Here is a 20902-nt window from a genome sequence, read left to right as displayed (position 1 = left end):
GGTAGAAGTTTGATTTTCAAGCTCTTGTCTGATTTTTATTTTTATTTTTGTATGCATTTCTCCAAAACACATACAAACTTTGCAATACAAATCAAAGGAGTTTAGAATGTTTGTCCTCTTATTAATTATTTTACTTAAAGATTGTGTAAATTTGATTACTTAACAATGAGTTCACATTAAAGAAGAATTGTATAGCATTTTATCTATACATCATATTGAATTGACAAATGTATTCTAAATTGAAATGAAATCATGAGGTAGGAAAGTGCTTGATTTGCAGGCCCAAAGACTATTGGACAAGGACTTGCAGAGACGTCTGGATGATTTTCTGGAGGACGCACATGCTGAATGTCATGTATGTATTGCATTATTCTCCATGTGTATTCTGATTGGCAAATATTTTAATCACCACCATAAGCAGGGGTTTTGCCTATTTCATTATCAGCCTATAGTTGTTCAGAAATTATTCCGTTTTGCAGAAAATGATGCCACCTTTATTATTTAAAAAGACTCTTCCATTGATTGACAGAAACAATCAATCCTTTCAAGCAAAATTAAAAAAAAAAACACCTTTATTTTCTATAACAGATTTTTTCTAAAACACACTTGATTTTGACTAAAATATACCACTACTTCAACAAACATATTTGACACCAACAGGACACCTGTTGAAAATTAGTGTGAGCACCTGCAGTATGTCATGTGATAGTATTATAATATTACAGCTACAAGTATGTTGCCTTCTATTTTTATCTCAATTGCTCTACTATGCATTTTAAAGTTGAAGACTTTGGCATTAATAAGAAAATCTGTATGGCATCAGCATTCAGTTAGTTTAACTTCTGCTAACAATTTGCAATACTTGCATTTGGGCCAGGACACTATCCTCTAAAAAGTTGCTATCTGCCAATGTTAAGACACTCCTTAAATAGAAGTTCAATAATTAGTCATACCATTATTCTACTGTTTTTTGTTAATTGATAATAATTTGTAATGATAAATGTTACAAACGCCTGATGTTTCTTTACCTTGTCCACATACAGACGGGCAGGATGTCCCACTTCCTGTACCAGACGTACAGTGAGGTTCTTACCCTCGTGGTCATAACCCTGCTCCGAGATATCATGGAACATGAGAAAGGTAAGTTATCTTACAGAGGGTTAAATCCTCATGTTTCTTTAATATTTTTAGGGACTGTTCACATGCATCTAAAATTCAAATGCATTGTAGAATGACAGATATTTTAGAACTTGGCTTTAATCAATTTTTTAGCTGGAATGTTTGAAAGAAAGAAGTTAAGATATTTTCATAGCCATTTTGTTGTTGTCGCTTTCATATGAGAGAAGTAACTTTTGAATGACTTAGTAGAACATTCCTCCTTTTTACTACATTTCCTACTTCTTTCAACTTTTAAGAAGGCCTCCAATTTTTTACTTCTTTTACTACTAAACTGTAGGTCAGTGGTTGTATACCTTGCCTTTCCTCCGCAGATCTGCCGAATGCGTTCATGAAGGAGATTGAAGTATTCATCAAGAGTCAGTGGTCGTGGACACAGCAGGAGCTAGAGAGGAAGTACCAGCATCACAAGGAAACGCGTCGCAGCAGCGATTTGGCCACATATGAGCTTATTGTGTACAGCGGAGCCGCTTGTATTGACCTGATGTTCTGGGCTGTACATGAGGAATCTGGTGGGTAAAAATGTCCACCTTATGTTTGAAATGTGTTTGTCAATAGTCAGAATTGTTTTCAGTCTTATTGTCAAATAAATGTATATCGGGGGAGGGGTACTTCAAAATAATTGATGTGATGGTATTGTTATAGTGGTATACTTTAATAAACAAAAAAGGAGTATTTAATTTCAATCCTTTTTGGAGTTCTTGAATTAGATTAAATAAATAAAAGCTACAAATTTATGTATGTAGCATTTGTGATTCCTGCAGGTGGTTTTGTTTTTATTTGCAGAAGCTGAAAACTTGTGCATGAAGTTGACTGAGAAAATATCTACCAATACGGAGAAAAAGCTTCTGCTGTCTAATGCTCCAATTTTGTTGGTGTGCTTGGAGGTAAGCAAAAGTGTATTTACAAAGTCTCTGGATGTCCATTGTGTTATACTAATGAAATTCATACATAAATTGTTAGCATGCTTTAAGTATAAAACTACCATTTAATTCTTTGAGTAAAATGAAAATGACAAGTTGAAAAACTTTACAAATAATATGATTCATTGTTAAACCCTGTGTTGCTAGTCCATTGGGAAGCTTGCTGTGAAGTTTCCCATTCTGGCATCCACCATGGTGTCTTCACTGCGGGACTTCCTCGTCACACCATCCCCCATCCTGAGCAAGCTGAACAAGTATGCTAACCCAAGTGCTCGATCCAATATCACCATCACTGTGACGGACGAGACACGCTCAAGCCAGCGCAAGCAAGGACCTACAGACAAACTCACTAAAATTCTACAGAATGTCCTTGACTGTGCTATTATCAACATCTGCAGGTGAAGGATTACAAATGATCTCTTAAAATTTGATTGTTAGGTTATACAGGACATTACTTTAAGCTACTTGATTTAGGATATACACTTCTTAAACAAAATTGCAGAAAAAAACCTTTTCTTTCAGATGTTTTTAAAATGATGGAGCCCTCATATAAGTTTTTAAAATTTCATGTTTCATGAAAGCTGTTGTTTCAAAACTAAAAAAAATCAACATTAACATATATTATCCTTTATCATGCTTACATGACTATGATTCCAGAGCCCTCAAGTCGGGCCTGACAGTGGAGCCACAGTGTGTACAGGCGTTCCTGGCCTCCATCTCGAACAGGCTGTATCGGGCTGAGATGAGTGACAGGTATTGCCCCACCCACCTTCCTTGAGCTGGCAGGCACACAGGCTCTCACATCACAATCTAGTTCATCTCAAACTTTAATTTAATGACAATGACTGAGTCCATTTCTGTAAATTAAATATATTTAACAAGATTAGTTGTGATATTGAGAGATCTTGTGTAGTTTTGAAGTTAGGTTGTACTTGATTGTTGAATTGAAATTTAGAGTACATCTTCTGTGTTTTAAAATATGCAGGTTATTTGGCTAGTTACTTTGTAGGATTTAAATTTGAAAAATTGTTATACAGTTCAAGGACTTTTTACAAAAAATTTTTTTAGGACAGTTACATAGCTTCTTTGCAATGTTGATATCAATTGTTATGTTATTTTCTCAATGCTTCGCGAATGCATCTGATTCTGAGTTATAAATTCCTTTCTCACATTATGTTACATATGCAGATGGTGTCTGAAATATTTATATTTTTATTATTTATTTAGATCCTAGCTTTATTTGATTTTAGAGGCTGATGACATGAGTGCTACTTGGCAACATTAATTCTGTTACATAATAAAATTATTTAAGACTTACATCTGTCTGTTTATTAGGTCTTTGCTTAAATCTGAGGGTGGGGATTTAAATGAGATTTTCCCCGTTTCTGACTACAAAATTTCTTCTTGAAGTTATCAACTACTGTAACATTTCAAATACTGTAATTTTCTCATCTAAATTATTTGGGTAAGCACTCATGTCATGTTGAATGTACTTGCATGTTGCAGATGTGTGAATGTATGATTTATCTGTTAGACAGAACAACAACTCTAAAAATGCTGAGGAACGCTGGAGTCAGCTCCGCATTGTTATGAAGTTTTTACGACCTACTGCGCTTAAGATGTCAGCTGCTGATATAGAAAGGCAATATTTCAGTTGCTGTGTACTCAGAGAAACACTTTTTTATAGGGTGTTTTATGTATATTCACGAGATCTCATGCAAATTTCTGCCATCTTTTTACACATTCACACTACATGTATTAAGTTCACCTGTTAAAGTTTGGCATATCTTATTAGTGTATGTATTTGTCTTGTTAGCTTGTCTGTTTTTCAAAGAAAAAAGTACAGCTATTGTCGTAGCCTTTGTAATAGTCAACATCAACTTTTTTGTGCAAGACTTGAGGAACTTGCACACGTTTTATAGGGTCAAATATTTGAAATATTTATTTCATGTAAAATGTCAAGAAAATGCTTGTAACAATGATAAAACATCCACAATTACCGGTATTTAAAAATGTGACAGAAAAATGCCCATGTTTGTCGAAAATATTCAGGAGAAACTTAATACACATGATACCAGCATGAATACACACAGCATTGTAACGTTTGTTTAGCAAGGCCCATAACTCTATTCTTAATGATGGATGAGTTGACCTCGTTGATCACTATGTAAAATGGCTGAGTGTTGGCATTGGCTTGTGTTCCTCTTACTGAATGAAAGCACACTAGAAATAGAGTATTTGCATGATATCATTAGTGGCGTGTAGTTGCTTACTAACCTCTGCGCTTATCAAAATGTCTGCTACTGTATTGCCAAAATGCTGCAGCATTCCTGGGCAGAAATATAATGTTTTAAAAAGACTTGCTTACACATTTATTTTGAACTAAAAATAAAAAAAAATTGATTAGCATGATAATTTTGATGGCCTTGTCTGTCAGACAAATTCTGATGCAAAAAATATTGTAGGTTGTCCATTTATATTTCATAACTTTAATTTCCTTGTCTTAAGTCCAAAAATAAAATGTCAGTAGGTCTGGATGTATTTTATTCATCTATTTTAGGTCAAACTGTGTCTGAATAGCTTTTTCACATTTAAAACTTTCCATTTTGTCGGGGTCAATTGTTAATTAGAACGAGCAGTAAAACTATACATGTATGCGTCTTTCTGGTGCAAGAAACTACCGAAAAAATAATGTCCTGTGGGAAGAAACAAATAAGGATCAGGTAAAAAAAAATAAAGGTCGGTCGGGAAAACGGAAACAAACAATTGTATTTGTTACGGAGATAAGGTGATAAAATTTGCTTTTGTGAATGCTGCAGCAGGCATAATTGCGTACATGTGCTTGTGTTCTGCTTTCTCCCGTATTCTTAACATTCTTATCAAACTTGGTGCATGTATCTCTGCAGTAAACAGTACAATACTTAATGTTCAAGTCTTGCTGACAGGCATTCTGAAGAAATGGAGTGGTATGCTGGGTGTTAGGCTTGATATGTTGTGTGAAGAACAACTGAATCATCGCTATGACATGAAATAAAAAAGTTAGTGTGGGCAATGGCTGCTAATATCATAAAGGTCGCCAGATTCCAATGCAAAGTGCTTCATAAAAGTGACTGTATTATTTAAAAAAATATTATTCAAAATAAAGTTTAGCAAATATGCAAAATTTTCTGGTGAGTTAGCAGATATTTAAACTGTTATGTAGACCATTCCTGGCTATCCTCCGTGCATGCCCACAGTTGTTCTTCACAAAATGTTGTCAGATACAGAGTTTAGATTTTCCATCAAGGTCTCTTTCTTATGCCTTTTGTTTCTTTTTTGTCACTATTAGTTTTAGATTTTTTAAGTAAAACATTATTTCATGTTTTGGAATGAGTTTACATACTTGGTATTTAATTAATTACTGGTATTTAAATTATTTCAGTTTGTTATGAAATAAAAAAAAAATGTTTTTGTAAAAATGTTTCAAGTAACTGTTTTGGACACACATATCTGTGATCAGGGAAATGCCATGCCACATACATTGTGTTTTAAGCCTTGTTTTTAGTGGTGTTTTTGTTTTGTAAATGAAAGACAATTGAAATGATCATATTCATTTATGACTCCAGTATACCACATTTTTTTACGAAATTGTTTTGTACTTTATTTAATTTTCTTTTTTGCTTTGATTATTTTAACATATCTATATTTGCTTTGTAAACTTATTACTACAACTCCTAATGATATTTATAAATGACATATTATTTTATATTACTATAAAAGTTGGATTATTCTTGATCATTATAAAGCTTTGGGCTGCTGGTAAGCTTTGTGCATGTTAAATAACCCTTACAGCTTTAGAACTATGACTATAATTTTGCTTTCCGTATTTCCTTCTTAAGTAAATATAATATGCTATCATTGATTTGCAAATAGTCTATTGCATTCATTCTTGTAAAAAAAGACATTTCAACAGAAAACAAGTTGAGATTGGAAAATCGAAATCCATAATTTCAAATCTTTAACGCATGGTTCACAGGGAGTCGGCGCTGATATCTACTAACACGATCCTGACGCTGGGACATGTTGCTGTGTCGCTGCGGGACACGGCTAAGACTGTAGAGTCAGTCTTGCAGATCTTCCAACAGCGATTCTGCTCACCGCCCTCCACCCTCGACATTCTCATCGTGGACCAGCTCGGCTGTATGATCATGGCAGGATGTGTGAGTAATCCATGATTGGTTAACCATTTATCTTTTGTTATATTAATTCACTCTCCACCCTCGACATTCTCATCGTGGACCAGCTCGGCTGTATGATCATGGCAGGATGTGTGAGTAATCCATGATTGGTTAACCATTTATCTATTGTTATATTAATTCACCCTCCACCCTCGACATTCATATGTGGACCAGCTCTATAATCATGACAGGGTGTGTAAGGAATCCTGGAAACAATTTGATAGGTTTACTATATAGTAATCCTACCGTCGGTTTGTCTGTCAAGCATTGTGTACATCTGTAGGTCTGTCTGTTGTGTTTTTTTTGTGTTAGGGCTGCTATGCAGGGAGTGATTTTAGATTTTTTTTGGCACTTGTGTTTGGAACATAAAGACGACATGTTAGGTGCAAGACCCACGTCTTTACCTCAAATGTCAAGGTCAAACTCAGAGTTTGATAATTGTTGAATGCTTCGTTGACACACAGAGTATCCATGTCCGTGCTGTAACTTTTTCATGCACAGAGAGATACAAAAAAAAAACAATTGGCGTACATGTTCGGTGAGTAATAGTGTCTTGTGCAAGTTCCATGACCCTACCTCAAAGTTCAAGGTCACTCATAGAGTTTAATACTTATGGAATGCTGTATATATGCTCATAGATAGCTGCTTGTTTCTAAGCTGTAACTTTGTTGTGTACCAAGGGATTTTAAAATGACTTGGAATATGTGTTTGGTACACAAAGATTATGTATCGCTTGCAAGACCCACTACCTTACATCTTTAACACTGCCCCCCACTTGAGGTCAACCATCATGGGGTCTGGCATGATAGCTCTTCCTTAGTGTAGGCAATTCAGTTATTGAAAAAAACAATTGAATTGAATGGTGCTTCGAAGGCATTCATCACATACTGTGACAGCTCTTGTTCTATTGTTACATTTACGCACAGGTGACCAGTATGACCATGGCTTGATGTATTAGTAATGCCCGAAACCAATCTGATTAGTTTGGAAATTATTGATAATTCCATTACACTTGTTCATGTAACTGGTATTTTTCAAAGTAAAATTTTATAGAATGGGTGTGCGTTATATGTGTGTACTATAATAGTACTTCATATTGCATGTTGTGTAATATATTTTGATGTTCATTGTCAATAGTTGGTTTATGGAGTTGTTAAAAGTATATTCTTTTAATTTATGTTGACATACAATGGGGTTTTAACACCAGCATGGCAGTTACATGTATATGTCAATGTTCTTTCATTGAATGTTTAAATGTTAGTACTGGGCAACTATTAGATGTTGTAATTTTATTATTTCAGTCATCAATCTACCAGGAGGTGATGGCCATGTTTAGGGAGATAAGCATCATGAGCAGCGCCCCCTATAACAATATTGAGAAAGATGAGAAGGTCAAAGGTTACAGGTATAATACATCAAGGTCAAATGTTACATGTTCAATATGAGATCAAAGGTTACAGGTACAATTCAAGAAGTTTTTAGGTTAAAGGGACAATGCAAGAAGACTACAGGTAAAATATGAGAATGTCAAAGTTTACAGTTACAATACAAGAACATCAAAAGTTAGGAGTACAATGCAAGAAGGTTACATTATGATTGTGTAGGTGGCCTCTCCTTTTTAAAGCTGCTCTCTCACAGATTGAATGTTTTGAGAACTTTTTAGCTCAACTATTTGGAGAATAAGGAGAGCTATACTACTCACCCAAGCGTCTGCGTCAGCGTGGGCGTCACACCTTGGTTTAGGTTTTGCGTGCCAGCACACATACGTTAATATCTCAGCAACTACTTGAGGTATTGCATTGAGACTTTATACAATGGTACTCAACCATCCAACCTACTTAATTAACCAAGTTAGGTAACTCTAGTTTGCATTTAATGCAAATAATAGGCCTTTATTATTTGCCTTAGAAATTCTGGTTAAGGTTTTGCGTGCAAGCACACATTCCGTAAATGACTGGGTATAAGACGATAGGGGGTATTAGAAAAAAAGTAGTATTGCATTGAGACTTGATACAATGGTATTCAACCAACCAACCTACTTAATTAACCAAGTTAGATAACTCTGGTTTGCATTTAATGCAAATGATAGGCCTTTATTATTTGACTTAGAATTTCTGGTTAAGGTTTTGCATGTGACCACATTTAAGTCAATATCTCAGCAAATATACCATGTATTGCATTGAAACTTTAGATATGTATTCCCAACTATCTAACTTACTAAATTAATGAAGTAAGATAACACTTTTTTGAATATAATGCAAATTATGGGCCTTTATTTTTTGACTTAGAAATTCTGGTTAAGGTTTTGCGTGTAAGCACATATACGAGGGGTGATCCAGAATTACGTGGACTTCTTACATATTTTCTATATTTTTCGTCCAAATCATTTTAAAATTCATGCATATCTTATTTGAAGTATTCTGCATAGACGGTATGAAATTTAGATCTGTAAAATTTATGAGTATTGAAAAATTACGGGTTCTTAGATAACAGGAACGGACGGTTGGCGCACCGTCTAAAATGAACGTTCACAAACGTTTTATGTATCTCTTACAACATGCTTTTCTTCCATGTTTTTCTATGAAATTCCGCCAAATTACGTTATATTAAACGCTGACTTCATACGAATATACTTTTCAAATTTCTGACGTCATTTCCGTTTAAAAGTCGTAATATTCTGACTTGATTACAAGCACAGTCTGGGATACAACATGGCGTCATTGGACTTTGAATAAGCGTGAGACGATGAAGATTTGCGTTGAATTGGGGAAAACACGGACACAGATTATGATAATGATGGCCGAGATGGAAATGAAGCAACATGTGCCGTTCATTAGTATTTAACTGGCATTAACGTTTAAGAGAACAATGATATTTCATAGAAGACGATAAGGAAAAGGGACAGAAAAAGACAAGAGGCATGACGTTTTCGACGTTGGTGAAGAACGTCATCAGAGGGGATCGCCGTTTGACAGCATGTCGTAGCAAGCATAGTCGGGGCAGGGTACGGAAGTCCAAAGGGTTTTAAGAGAAGATTAAGGCGTGCGAAAAGTTTGTGCGAGATGGGTCCCTCAATTGCTATGAAATGACGAGAGAGAAAAACGTATGCGTTATTCAAAGACTGCAAAGATTTGCACAGGAAGATGAACAATTAATGAACCGGGTAACTTTGAAAAGGCGTTATTTTTTTAAATAATTAATTAATTATTATTTTTTTATATTAATATTATTTATTTATTTTTCTATTTATTTATGCTTATCATAATATATGAAGTTGACTATGCGTCAGTGTTGGTTGGTTAACTAAAAAAATATGACGCTTTATGAGCGCAGCGTCATTGACGTCACTGGACTGCGCCGGTCGGGTTCAACCATATGTCGTAATATGATTGTAATTTAGCGAAAATTCAATATTTTGCTCTGAAAATTGCAGGAAATATATAAGATATGTTATATGTATTGAATATGAAGTTTCTATGTTCTTTGTGAAATGATATTTGAATTATTAAAAAAGTCCACGTAATTTTGGATCAACCCTCGAAGGTTAATATCTCAGCAACTACTTGATGTATTGCATTGAGGCTTTATACTATGGTACTCAACCATCCAATCTACTTAAATAATCAAGTAATATAACTCTAGTTTCCATAAATTCAAATAATGGCCCCATTTTGATTCGACAAGAAATTCTGGTTAAGGTTTTGCATGTAACAACTTTTAAGTCAATACCTCAGCGAATACACCATGTTTTGCATTGAAACTTTACACACAGGCTCCCAACCATTTAACCTTCTTATTTAATCAAGTAAGATAACTCTATCTTTCATATTATATAATTTCTGCCCCTTTATTATGCGACTTAGAAATTCTGGTTAAGGTCTTGCATGTTAGCACACATAGGATAATATCTTAGCAACTACTTGATGTATTGCATTGAGACTTTATACAATGGTACAACCACCCAACCTAATTGAATAACCAAGTTAGATATTTAACTTAATTATTAGACTTAAAAAATCTGGTTAAAATTTTGAATGTAACCACATTTATGTTAATATCTCAGCACATCATGTGTTGCATTGAAATCTAATGTAACAGTGATCCATGCATGTTTCGCCAAAACTTTCCATTCCTTACACTGAAAAATGGCGGAATAGTCGAGCGCGCTGTCTCTGTGACAGCTCTTGTTTATTTTTTGTCTTGGAACCAGGCATTTTTTGCAAAAAATGCATGAAAATCAGTTATATAAGACGGCTGACAAAAAATTAGATCACAGATGTTTATATTCAAGTTCAAAAATTGATGTTTTATGCATTTTACTTAAACCTTTAGGAACGGTTTATGCCATAAAACATTAATTTTCGAACGGAAATATGAAAATCTGTGATCTGATCTTTTGTCAGCCATCTTTTATCATTGGTTTGCAGATATTTATGCAAAAATTTGCTCTTTCCAAGACAAAAAAATAAAAAAGTTGTAAAAACGGTAAATTTGTGAGAGAGCAGCTTTAAAAAAGGCATTGTTTTTCATTAAAATTTGTATTTTTATACAGGCACCCTTGTTTTGTCTTAAGAGTTAAGAATAAGTAAGCAATTCTGAGCTGTACATTATATATTATATGAACAGTTATTGCTAGAATAGTTAGTTAGGTTTCATGAAAGGTTCTTCTCAGCGTTTGAAATGAAAGAAAGAGCAATGACTATAATATCTGATTATAGTCATTGCTCTTTCTTTCATTTCAAACGCTGAGAAGAACCTTTCATGAAACCTAAGAAGATTTCATTTAAATATTGTAAATATTATTTACAATATTTAAATGAAATCTTCTTCGCTTTTATTCAGGAGTTGCTCATCTGCAGTGATCAATGCATTCATGAACATTGCTGCAAACATCAATGGGGAGGAGACACAGCAAGACTTTCTCAACAGAATCCTCGAACTATTTGTCAATATGGGACTGGAGGCAAAACGTGTTAGCGATAAGCACTCCGGACTCATGAAGGTGGGTTTCAGTAGTTTCATCCCTTTTTATCATGTCATTGGCAAATGAAAAACTAATGTAGTAATGAGCATTTGTTTAGTACCCTGAAAAAATAAATACCTTTAAGTTAGTACTTGTAGATGTAAATATTTCTATGCTCAGCTTACTTAAAAGTTGAACGGTAAGAACTTCTGAATACCCATTTGAGATTTTTACAGCAATAGCCAAAATATTTTGTATGATGTGTGGGGTGGAAAGCAATTATTTCAAAGAGGTCTGTCGATCTCCTAGCATGGTAATAGTCCATAGCCAGTGTATTAGTTTTGTGTGTCTGTATCATTGGTTTACATGCTGTGTGGCTGTTTTACAGTATTATAAACATCTGATAAACAAAGTATTTCACCCACCAGTAAGTAAAACTGTTCATCAGTTGATATTCCTGTTCGTTTTATGTTTAGATCATGATTTGTCTTCATTTGGTTTCTCTAATTCTACATTCTGTTATTGCATTGTTTGGCTAATTTAACTTGTGATATCAGTTTAAAAGCACTTGAAACAATTTATACTCACTTATTAATCATTTTAGAGGCAGCCATTGTTTTGAATTGCATTAATTTTTATAATATTTTCTGCATGTATCTACCTGTGTATTTCCAGGCATCCAGTAGTGCAGGCAATCTAGGAGTTCTTATTCCTGTGATAGCCACAGTAAGTACACTGTGTTGGCATAAACACAACCACTGAGTGGTCACAATTTTGCCATACCCCTTAATGAAAATGGCAACATGTAAACAAAACTGAAAGAGTTAGTTAAAGGGGCAACAGGACTATATAAACCTCCAGGTGGCGCTGGGGCAAGCTTTTGTATAATTTTATGCATGTTTCACATCAGGGACACTTTTTTCAAATTTATGCAATGCTTACAAAAAGTTGAGACATGAAACTTTGCAGGCATGTAGAATGAAGGTTAAACAAATAAAAATTCCTTAATTTGTTTTTGAAACATTACTAGAAACATTACTTTGAGAAAAAAATCCAACTGCCACTTTTTTTTTTTTGAAGCATTACGTAATTAATAAGTCTGGTTAATCTTTCCCAGGTTTAAATATGTAACACTGTTTTCATATTTGTCGTTTTAAAAAAATAATTATGAACCTCATTGCTTAAATGTTAGTTGCTCCTTTGCTTTTCTATCAAAAGCTTTGTCATCATTACAAATGTTTATATCCCAGCCAGGTAAAGTAAATATCTCCTATTGTTCTTCAGTCATGTAAACTATATATATATATATATCTTTGTCCTGATTATTCTGTTCCATATTTTGAGTCTTCTTATTCTGCCCAAAGTTATTATTTTAAAGGAAGGCAGTACCTAGTTCCATGTCTTGCAAATGTTCATGTATTCCTGTGTTTGAGTTCCCTCCTTTTTGACTCAAAATGTCCATTTGATTTCCATCCATCAATACACAAACCAGATTCCAGCCAGTGACATTTAATTACCAATTAAAGGTGTCAACACTATCTGAATTGTTTCCTTGCTGAACTCGTTTACAATAAGGTTAATTTGTACTAGGGTTGTGGATGCATTCAATAAAGCATTATTATTGTATGTTGACAAAATATCTAGTTTTGGATTCCAGACTGAGAATAATCCTTGCTATTTTGGACTGGAATGAGAATGTTGATTATAAACATTTGAGAGGGATGTCCCATACAGAAAAAAAGATTTAGTCGAAATAACAAAATGCCAGTCAGGAACAAGAAAACGATCATTTCAATGGAAACATCTGTTAAAGATGGCTTGGTCATCTTTATTTCATATAGAAGATTGTAGTGTGGGGAAATATATCGTCTGCTCTGATCAGCCCTGTTTGTTTACATTTCTCTTGTGTGTGCTAAAGATAGAACACTGAGTTTAACAGACAGGTACATAGCTGAGGGAATTTACAATAAGCCACTCCCCATTTACTCGCTGCCGAGGCAGCGAATGTTGCCCCTTTAAACTCACTTACCATGATATTAAACTCTTTAATCAATTAGGTATTTTTTATTATGATAGCCATTTGATAAATATACATGATATTTTGTTAAGACGCAAACAAAGCATATAAAAGGAATCTTTTTTTTCATACTGTTCATTGTTTGGTAAAGATGATATCTTTTATGCTTGCTTGTATACGGTAATGATGACAGTGAACACAATATTTATCTCTTAAGTTTTATAGTTCAAATTGGTTTAAAATCAGTACCTTTCTTTTCCCCAGTTGATACAGAGAATGCCGACAATCACGGACCCCCGACAGAGGCTGCAGAAACTTTTCCGTGATTTCTGGCAGTACTGTGTTGTGTTCATGTTTGCTGAGGACACGGGGCTGTGGCCGCATGAGTGGTTCGAGGGCGTGTGTGAGATTGCCAAGAAGTCCCCACTTCTGATATCTGAGGGTCATCTGAGGTCCGAACTGCTCCATAATGTTGCACTCAAGAATGATACTGTCTCGCCAGTAAGTTACTGCTTGTATTGATGGACGCTGTAAAATTGTCTGTTGTGATAATTGTAATTCTACAGTGATTGTAATGATGAAATTTGTGATAGATGTATTTAGATAGTGGTATTGTAAAGTAGTTGAATATATTTATTGCTACAGTACAGCGTGTGCTTCAGTATACCTTGGGGGCTGAAAGCGAAACGGTCATAAATGCTTCTTTATTCAATGTGGCTAAATAAAATGAACTCTTTTGCTTTCACCTCTAGAACTTTTATGGGCTCAAATTTGTAAAAGGTCTCAAGTGTGTAACTTAACTCAGACTAAAAAGATTTTTGTTTGCATAAATGATAGTAAAACTTCTATATTCTAATAGACAGACTAGGGCCGGTATTCAATATTGATCTTATCCTTATCCTTAGACATGCTTCAGTGATTCCATTCACAGGGTTCGCACAGACTTGAAAAGTGCTTGAATTTTGGGCTGCTAGATGAAAAGTCCTTAAATTTGAAAAAAACTCCTTGAAACTACTTGATTTTTATTGTTGCCTTGAAAACTGCTTGAAAAGTGCTTAAAAAGTAAGAAATGGTCTTTAAATTTCCTTTCAAGTTTAAAAATCAGTTTGTCTGCGTATTTTATGTTCGTAGTAAGAAAGGCAGAAAGTAGAAACTTTACATAAATAGTTCGATTTAGTTTGGATCTCGCTTAAAGAAAGAGAATTTACGTCAGTGTATTGGTACGGATAGTGTACAGGGTTTTGCCTGTGTTGCTATTTTCACAATATAAAATATTATACAAAACCGTTTCCGTTTTGGTTTCCAAGATGGCGTGCGTCTTCAATAAGAAATGGTTTATTTCATACCCTTTGTTGGTAGGTCAGGACAACAAGCACAAGGCAATGTGCAAACTTTGCTCCAAAGTCATTGATATAAGTTCTATGTGCGAGTCTGCGATCAAAAGCCACACAAAATCAGACAAACATAAACGGAATATGTTGCCGTCAACTTGTACGCTGGACATGTTTACCACTAAGAAAAGTGATAGTTCTACTGGTTCTACAAACATTTTTCCCTCTATACCACCACCACCACCAACACAGCAATTGACCAATAACAAGTTGAAGCAATTATAGACAATTTCGGTGAAAATGTATGTTTTAAAACATTGAAATAAAAGTGGAAATTTTATATTTTGTTCCAAAACTTTTAAACATTTGTCGTTTATGTAACTAATAACGAGTAAAGATAGTCCTTGAAAATCAATTATTAGTCCTTGAAAACTCCTTGAATTTTAAGCCTGACTTGCTGTATGAACCCTGAATTTCAGCCTATTGGTCAGCTTACTATACAGGCCAATCAAAACACCTAGTTTCTTATCTTAAATTAAATAAGTTAAATTTAATTTGCTTATTGAATATGGCCTCTGGTTTCCAAAAAAATCTGAGATTTGCAGTGTTGAGTCAGAACTGAGACCCTTGGTAAATATGGCCCCCCAGTTTGTGTAATATGTTATCTACAATGATTATTGTGCTTACATGGGTAAAGGGGAGAAAGACAGCCAAGGTATTTGAGATGATATCTGTTTTTATCCACATAATTATTTATGTTATTTTATTTATATCATGCAGTGAAAGATATTTTCATATCAATATGATAATATATATCAAAAAGTTGTTTTTTTTATGCATTTTGTGTATATCTGTTTTTATAAACCTGTTATTTATTAAATTCAATGCTATGTTTTGCAGTTATGTGTGTTTAATGCAAATTTTACACATTGTTTCATTTAAATGGTTCTTTATTAAGAAATATTTTTACCTGTTATCAAACAAAGTATACTATTGCTTTGTCAACCATAGTCAGCCACATAATTTATACTTGTACAGATAATTCTTAACCAAAATGGTCTCTTCCTGCATGTAGTTGGGAACATAACTTTGCAGTTTGTTAGGAGTATCATGTCATTTTGCAAACATATTCACAATTAAAGGAACTAGACACCTGCAGCCATTTGTATAAAATTGATTATCTTTTTGGTTTGTTTAAAGTTATCCAAAATGTTCATTGATTGGTCAATATTTATCCAATGATTATTTTTAACCAATCAAATCATTTAAAAGAGTAAACTTGCCAATATATAACCTGCAAACAAAACTTATCCTAGTTTTATACAATTAGCTGCAGATGATTCAATTGCAAGAAAATGGTCAAAAACTTACATTGAATTGATATTGTTGTGTACAATATATTGAATCTTACGTACTGATATAGCACATTGCTTATGACACATGTATCTTTCGCAGTTTTTGCGTATTTTTCCAATTCGAAATTTAATGGGTTAATCAACCATGAAAGTCCCAGTTAATTTAAAAATAGCGTCCGTATATGTATCTGTACTAAACACGTATCTTTAACATGTTGAATATACACACTTTAGACTGGGAAACCATTATGCGCTATTTTTAAATGAGTAAACTTAGCTGAGACAGCAACAGAACATTATCTCAATCATGTAAAATGATGTATTATCGGCCTCATATTAGCTCGTTTTGACAGCTTTTCTTGTGGAAATAATGCATTTGCTGATTTTGGGACTATCTGGTGCCTTACCCCTTTAAAGCAACTGTTGTCTTTTGGCATATTTTATGATACTCAATGAACTGTAGTATGAGAATCTAAGTACCGTTTAACATTGCATGTGTATTTTTCAGCGCTATCATAAAGTTGCCTCTTTATTTGGACTTCATATAGCTAGAAGGGTATATTTTGTGTACCTGGTGCATCCATACAAAAATGATTTGTTTTTTTATTCCAGCTGAACACCCAGCTTGTTATCTTTTTTTAAACAGCATGGTTGTCTACCTTTCTCTGTAAAAATCCCTGTTTTCTTTCCAAATTCTTGAACATAAGCATTTGGTTTATATATGAATTATACATCATGGTAAATGCAGTGATTGCTTGTTGTGTTGAGATTCCCAATCCAGTTTTTCAGTTGAATGTTATCATACCGGTATAACTGATTAGCCATTATTTGATATACTAATCAAATTTCCATGGCTTCTAAACTTGACAGGTTTCGATTACGCCCTGCATTAATTTGTGTTGTAATTAAAATATGCTTTATGTTTTAAAAGCTACCTTAAACAATGTGTGTAACTTCTTATATTAACGAGTAAGGTAATTTAACTAATTGTATCCATTTATGACTGTAACAATATGATACAATGACCCCCCCCCCCCTTTACCGAGAAGGTGGAGGGTTTGATCTCCTTCAGGGGTATTGTTGCTCTTGGCCTCACTAATGGAAACCAGTACTGGTTTCCACACTGGTAATGGACTCTTGTGTGATTCTATAATCTGTCAGCTTTCGTCACAATCAAGCTAACAGAAATTAATATAAACTAAGTTATCTTCTTGAATGTTATGATGTATTACATTTTCCAGACGGAGCTTAATGACCTACGTGCAAATATCTGCTCGCTGCTTGGCAACATTCCCGAGGTGGATCAGTATGTGAAGAACCTGACGTTTGCACAGTGTACTTACCTTCTGTCTGTATACAGGCTCGAAATACTCAGGTGAATACCAATTATTTGTCATGTTGAACTGTGTATGTACGGTAATCTGTTACCTGCTTGGCAGCATTCCTGAGGTAGATGAATATGTGAAAAACCTGATATTCGCCCAGTGTACTTTCGCCCAGTGTACACCATAAACATATCAATGAAGCAAATATTTGGCATTTTTGTCAATCATGAAATGCCCCATATACTATCAATACTGAAGTATATAGCTGATCATGTCAATGTCTTGACTTTTAGGGTGACTCACTCCAAAGATTCGAAGGCATTTCACAGTCTGTTTTGCTACCTGGAGGACAACATCATCTTCAAGGACAAGGCTGGTTAGTTATGTTATGGTGGTTTGATATGAACTGCTGAGCTCTTTAAATATAGACTCTGTACCTAAGACACACAATATACTAAAGGACAAGCATCTTATTTGTACATTGTAAGTTTTTCCTCTATTTATGGCCTCTTATAAAAAAGGGGCTTAAAGGTTTGCAAATCTCTGTCTTCAGTCTGTCTGTAGGTCGATTGGTTGGTAGACCAAGTCTTCACAATAACATGACAAAGTTGTTACCAAGGACCATGAAATTTCTGTGGTAGCATGCACTTGACCAGCAAATAACTCATATTGAATTTGAGCTCAGTAGATCAAAGGTCAAGTTCACTGTCAGCAGTCTAATTAAAGCTTATTAACTCGAGAAAACAATAAGAACTTAGGACTATGGATCTTTACTGGCAGTAATCTGGTCAACAGTCTTAGTAATTAATCTTTGTCTGCACAAAAGGTCTAGAATGGTTTGATCTATGACCATGAATTTTCAGTGGTAGGTTGCACTTGACCAGGAGATTAACCCTAGTGATTTTTGGGTCAGAAAAGTCAAGGCCTTGGTCAACAGTCTTATGACAAATATGTCTGCACAATGACTAGAATGGTTTTACCTATGACTATGAAATGTCAGTGGTAGGTTGCACTTGACCATTATATGACCTTTATTGTTTCTGCAACACTTGAGAACTATTTGACTTAGGACCATCAACCTCAAGTATTATTTTGTCTATGAACAGGAGATGAATGCTTTTGTTTTTGAGGTCAACAGACTTATTAAAACTTTGTCTGCATAACAACTTGAGAATGGCTTAACAAAGGACCATAAAACTTAAGTGGGAGGTTGCGTTTGACTAGTTTGACCGCTGTTTGAGGTTGTCTGTAGATCAGAGGACAAGGTCACAGACAACAGTCTCATGAAAACTGTCCACACTCCAAAAATTGTAAGGATTTTCTTCACTCCCATGAAAACTTTGTTCATCTATTATTAACCAAGGAATTTATTCTTAAAACACCTTAATTCTATCTTCCACATGTTTCTGAAATAATGGCTCTCAGGGGGCTTTTTATTTGATAAACATATCTTGGTTTTGGTACTGTTTGTCAACTGCATGCTTTATGAGGTTACTACAATAAATTTATCTTCATTTGTATATACAAAATGCATGACTCTGATCACTGTGTATTTGCAGGAATGTGGCAGTGTATAAGAGCAGTGGCCAACAAGGCCTTCGAGAAGTTTCTTGATATCACCATTGAAAGGGTAAGTCTTTTTTGGCCTATTATCCCAAGTTTTGTATTTGTCAGGACAACTGTTTTATGTCTTAAAACAAATAACACAAATCATAGGTTGACATTTGCAGATCTGACAATTCTTTTTTTATACTACTGAGCGTTTGGTTCAGTCCAAGAGGTCAGAGAGTCAGCATTGACAATCCAAGTCTTATAAGTGTTGAACTCTTCATGTAGACATGTTGTATCTCAATTCATTGTCCATGGTTGTTCTGATGGGCATGAGCAGGGGATGGTGACCATTTTTTGACATTGGTACCATTAATATTGGTTATTTAGATGAAATTTAATCCCCATTATCATGAGAGTAACAATGGCTATACAATATGACTTTTCACATAGACTGTTACATTATCCAGGGTCGTTCTGATGAGCGTGAGCAGGAGATGGAGACTCACGCTCAATTCCTGCTTGTCAAGTTCAACCACATCCATGGGAGGATAAGACGTGTGGCAGACAAATACCTCATCATGCTCATTGAAAAGTATGATTATTTCAAAATAAGTTTAGACTTATAAGGGCTCTGCAAAAAAAGGCCAGATATCAACATTAAGCCTCAAACATTGTATCACCATATCAATACAATCTTTGGTGACAGGTTCCATGATCCTAACAAAAGTATTGTAAGAATCCTGGCCTTTTGTAAGCTTGAATAAAAAACAAATAATTTCTATCATGTGTTTCCTGTCTGGATAGAAATATCCAACCCCAGAGCACATGTGTAAGCTGGTCATAGGCTTGCCGATCCAAACGTGATTATTTTTTTTTCCTTAAGTTATTAATTTGTGGAAAAACTGACAAAGAAAATGCATTTTTGTACATTTCACCATAAAGTGCACATGAGGTCGTTGACTGACATTCATTCTTCATTAAAAAGCTTGCATACTCATAAGTTTAATTGCACTTGATTGAAATGACTCTGTGTTCTTTTAAGGTACATGACCGCGTTCCTCCGAAAAATATGAATGCTGGCCGATTTTAATGAAACTTGGAACAAACAATCGTCAATGACTCTACTTTAACGAGGTGTATTTATTTATTTTTTAAATCCCGTTGTTTGTTGATTTACAGCGCCACCTAGCGGACACGTGCTATTTGGCGCAAACATTGCTGAAACCGTAACAAAATGTAATTTTACGGGTTTTTAAAATAAAATAAAATCGGAATATAATTTATTGTATGCTGAAAATAAATAATCCTATAATTTTAGTACTAGTATTTAAGAAGAAAATTATTCATTTTAAGTTTTATGACGAAAAGTCTTTTATAAGGAATCGCCCAAAATAGATACCCATCGGTGAATGTGACGTATTTATTTCGAAAACGAACTCGGGTAGGGTATGTTTTTATTATTTCATAGGAAAATTCTACTTAGTTCTGATACTGGCAAATATTATATTAAACAATAAAAAGATACAGATACCATCATTTATGGACGAATATAACGTTTCACTCCACAAGTATTCTCATGCATCAAACAAACCCATGGCGTCACTTACTTGACGTGTTTTATATTGACGTTGACGGTGGCGTTGAAATCATGCTAACTCTATCAATTTTCTTATAATACTTATATCTTTCAGCAATTTACCCATCAATTTTTTTTGTTTTTACATAATTATATTCATTATTCTATTCCATTTCCTGAAATAATAAAAACATACCCTACCCGAGTTCGTTTTCGAAATAAATACGTCACATTCACCGATGGGTATCTATTTTTGGCGATTCCTTATAGAAGACTTTTCGTCATAAAACTTAAAATTAATAATATTCTTCTTAAATACTAGTACTTAAATTATAGGATTATTTATTCAGCATACAATAAATTGTATTCCGATTTTTTTAATAAAAAAAAGCTGTAAAATTATATATTTTTACGGTTTCAGCAACGTTTGCGCCAAATAGCTTGTGTCCGCTAGGTGGCGCTGTAAAT

At 34.3% G+C, this 20902-nt stretch overlaps 1 protein-coding gene across 4 annotated transcripts in view; it reads left to right on the top strand.

Annotated features, from left to right (window-relative positions):
* The window catches only part of LOC128231280 (phosphatidylinositol 4-kinase alpha-like), a 60557-nt gene that overhangs the window by 4318 nt on the left and 35337 nt on the right, over nucleotides 1-20902 (top strand). For 3 of the 4 annotated variants that reach the window (XM_052943902.1, XM_052943901.1, XM_052943900.1), the window contains exons 7-22: nucleotides 281-355; nucleotides 1044-1140; nucleotides 1491-1688; nucleotides 1963-2063; nucleotides 2247-2497; nucleotides 2757-2852; nucleotides 3634-3741; nucleotides 6115-6298; nucleotides 7618-7721; nucleotides 11159-11318; nucleotides 11955-12005; nucleotides 13561-13797; nucleotides 17224-17357; nucleotides 17601-17683; nucleotides 18867-18937; nucleotides 19326-19450. In XM_052943902.1, coding sequence (XP_052799862.1) covers nucleotides 281-355; nucleotides 1044-1140; nucleotides 1491-1688; nucleotides 1963-2063; nucleotides 2247-2497; nucleotides 2757-2852; nucleotides 3634-3741; nucleotides 6115-6298; nucleotides 7618-7721; nucleotides 11159-11318; nucleotides 11955-12005; nucleotides 13561-13797; nucleotides 17224-17357; nucleotides 17601-17683; nucleotides 18867-18937; nucleotides 19326-19450 — 2075 coding nt within the window. The remainder of the gene's footprint in view (nucleotides 1-280; nucleotides 356-1043; nucleotides 1141-1490; nucleotides 1689-1962; nucleotides 2064-2246; nucleotides 2498-2756; nucleotides 2853-3633; nucleotides 3742-6114; nucleotides 6299-7617; nucleotides 7722-11158; nucleotides 11319-11954; nucleotides 12006-13560; nucleotides 13798-17223; nucleotides 17358-17600; nucleotides 17684-18866; nucleotides 18938-19325; nucleotides 19451-20902) is intronic. The other variant, XM_052943903.1, reaches the window with a different exon arrangement.

This window comes from Mya arenaria, chromosome 4 (genome assembly GCF_026914265.1).
Source record: "Mya arenaria isolate MELC-2E11 chromosome 4, ASM2691426v1".
NCBI classification, from domain to species: Eukaryota; Metazoa; Mollusca; class Bivalvia; order Myida; family Myidae; genus Mya; species Mya arenaria.
The sequence above is the reverse complement of the archived record's forward strand: the minus strand, read 5'-3'. Positions and strand labels throughout refer to the sequence as shown.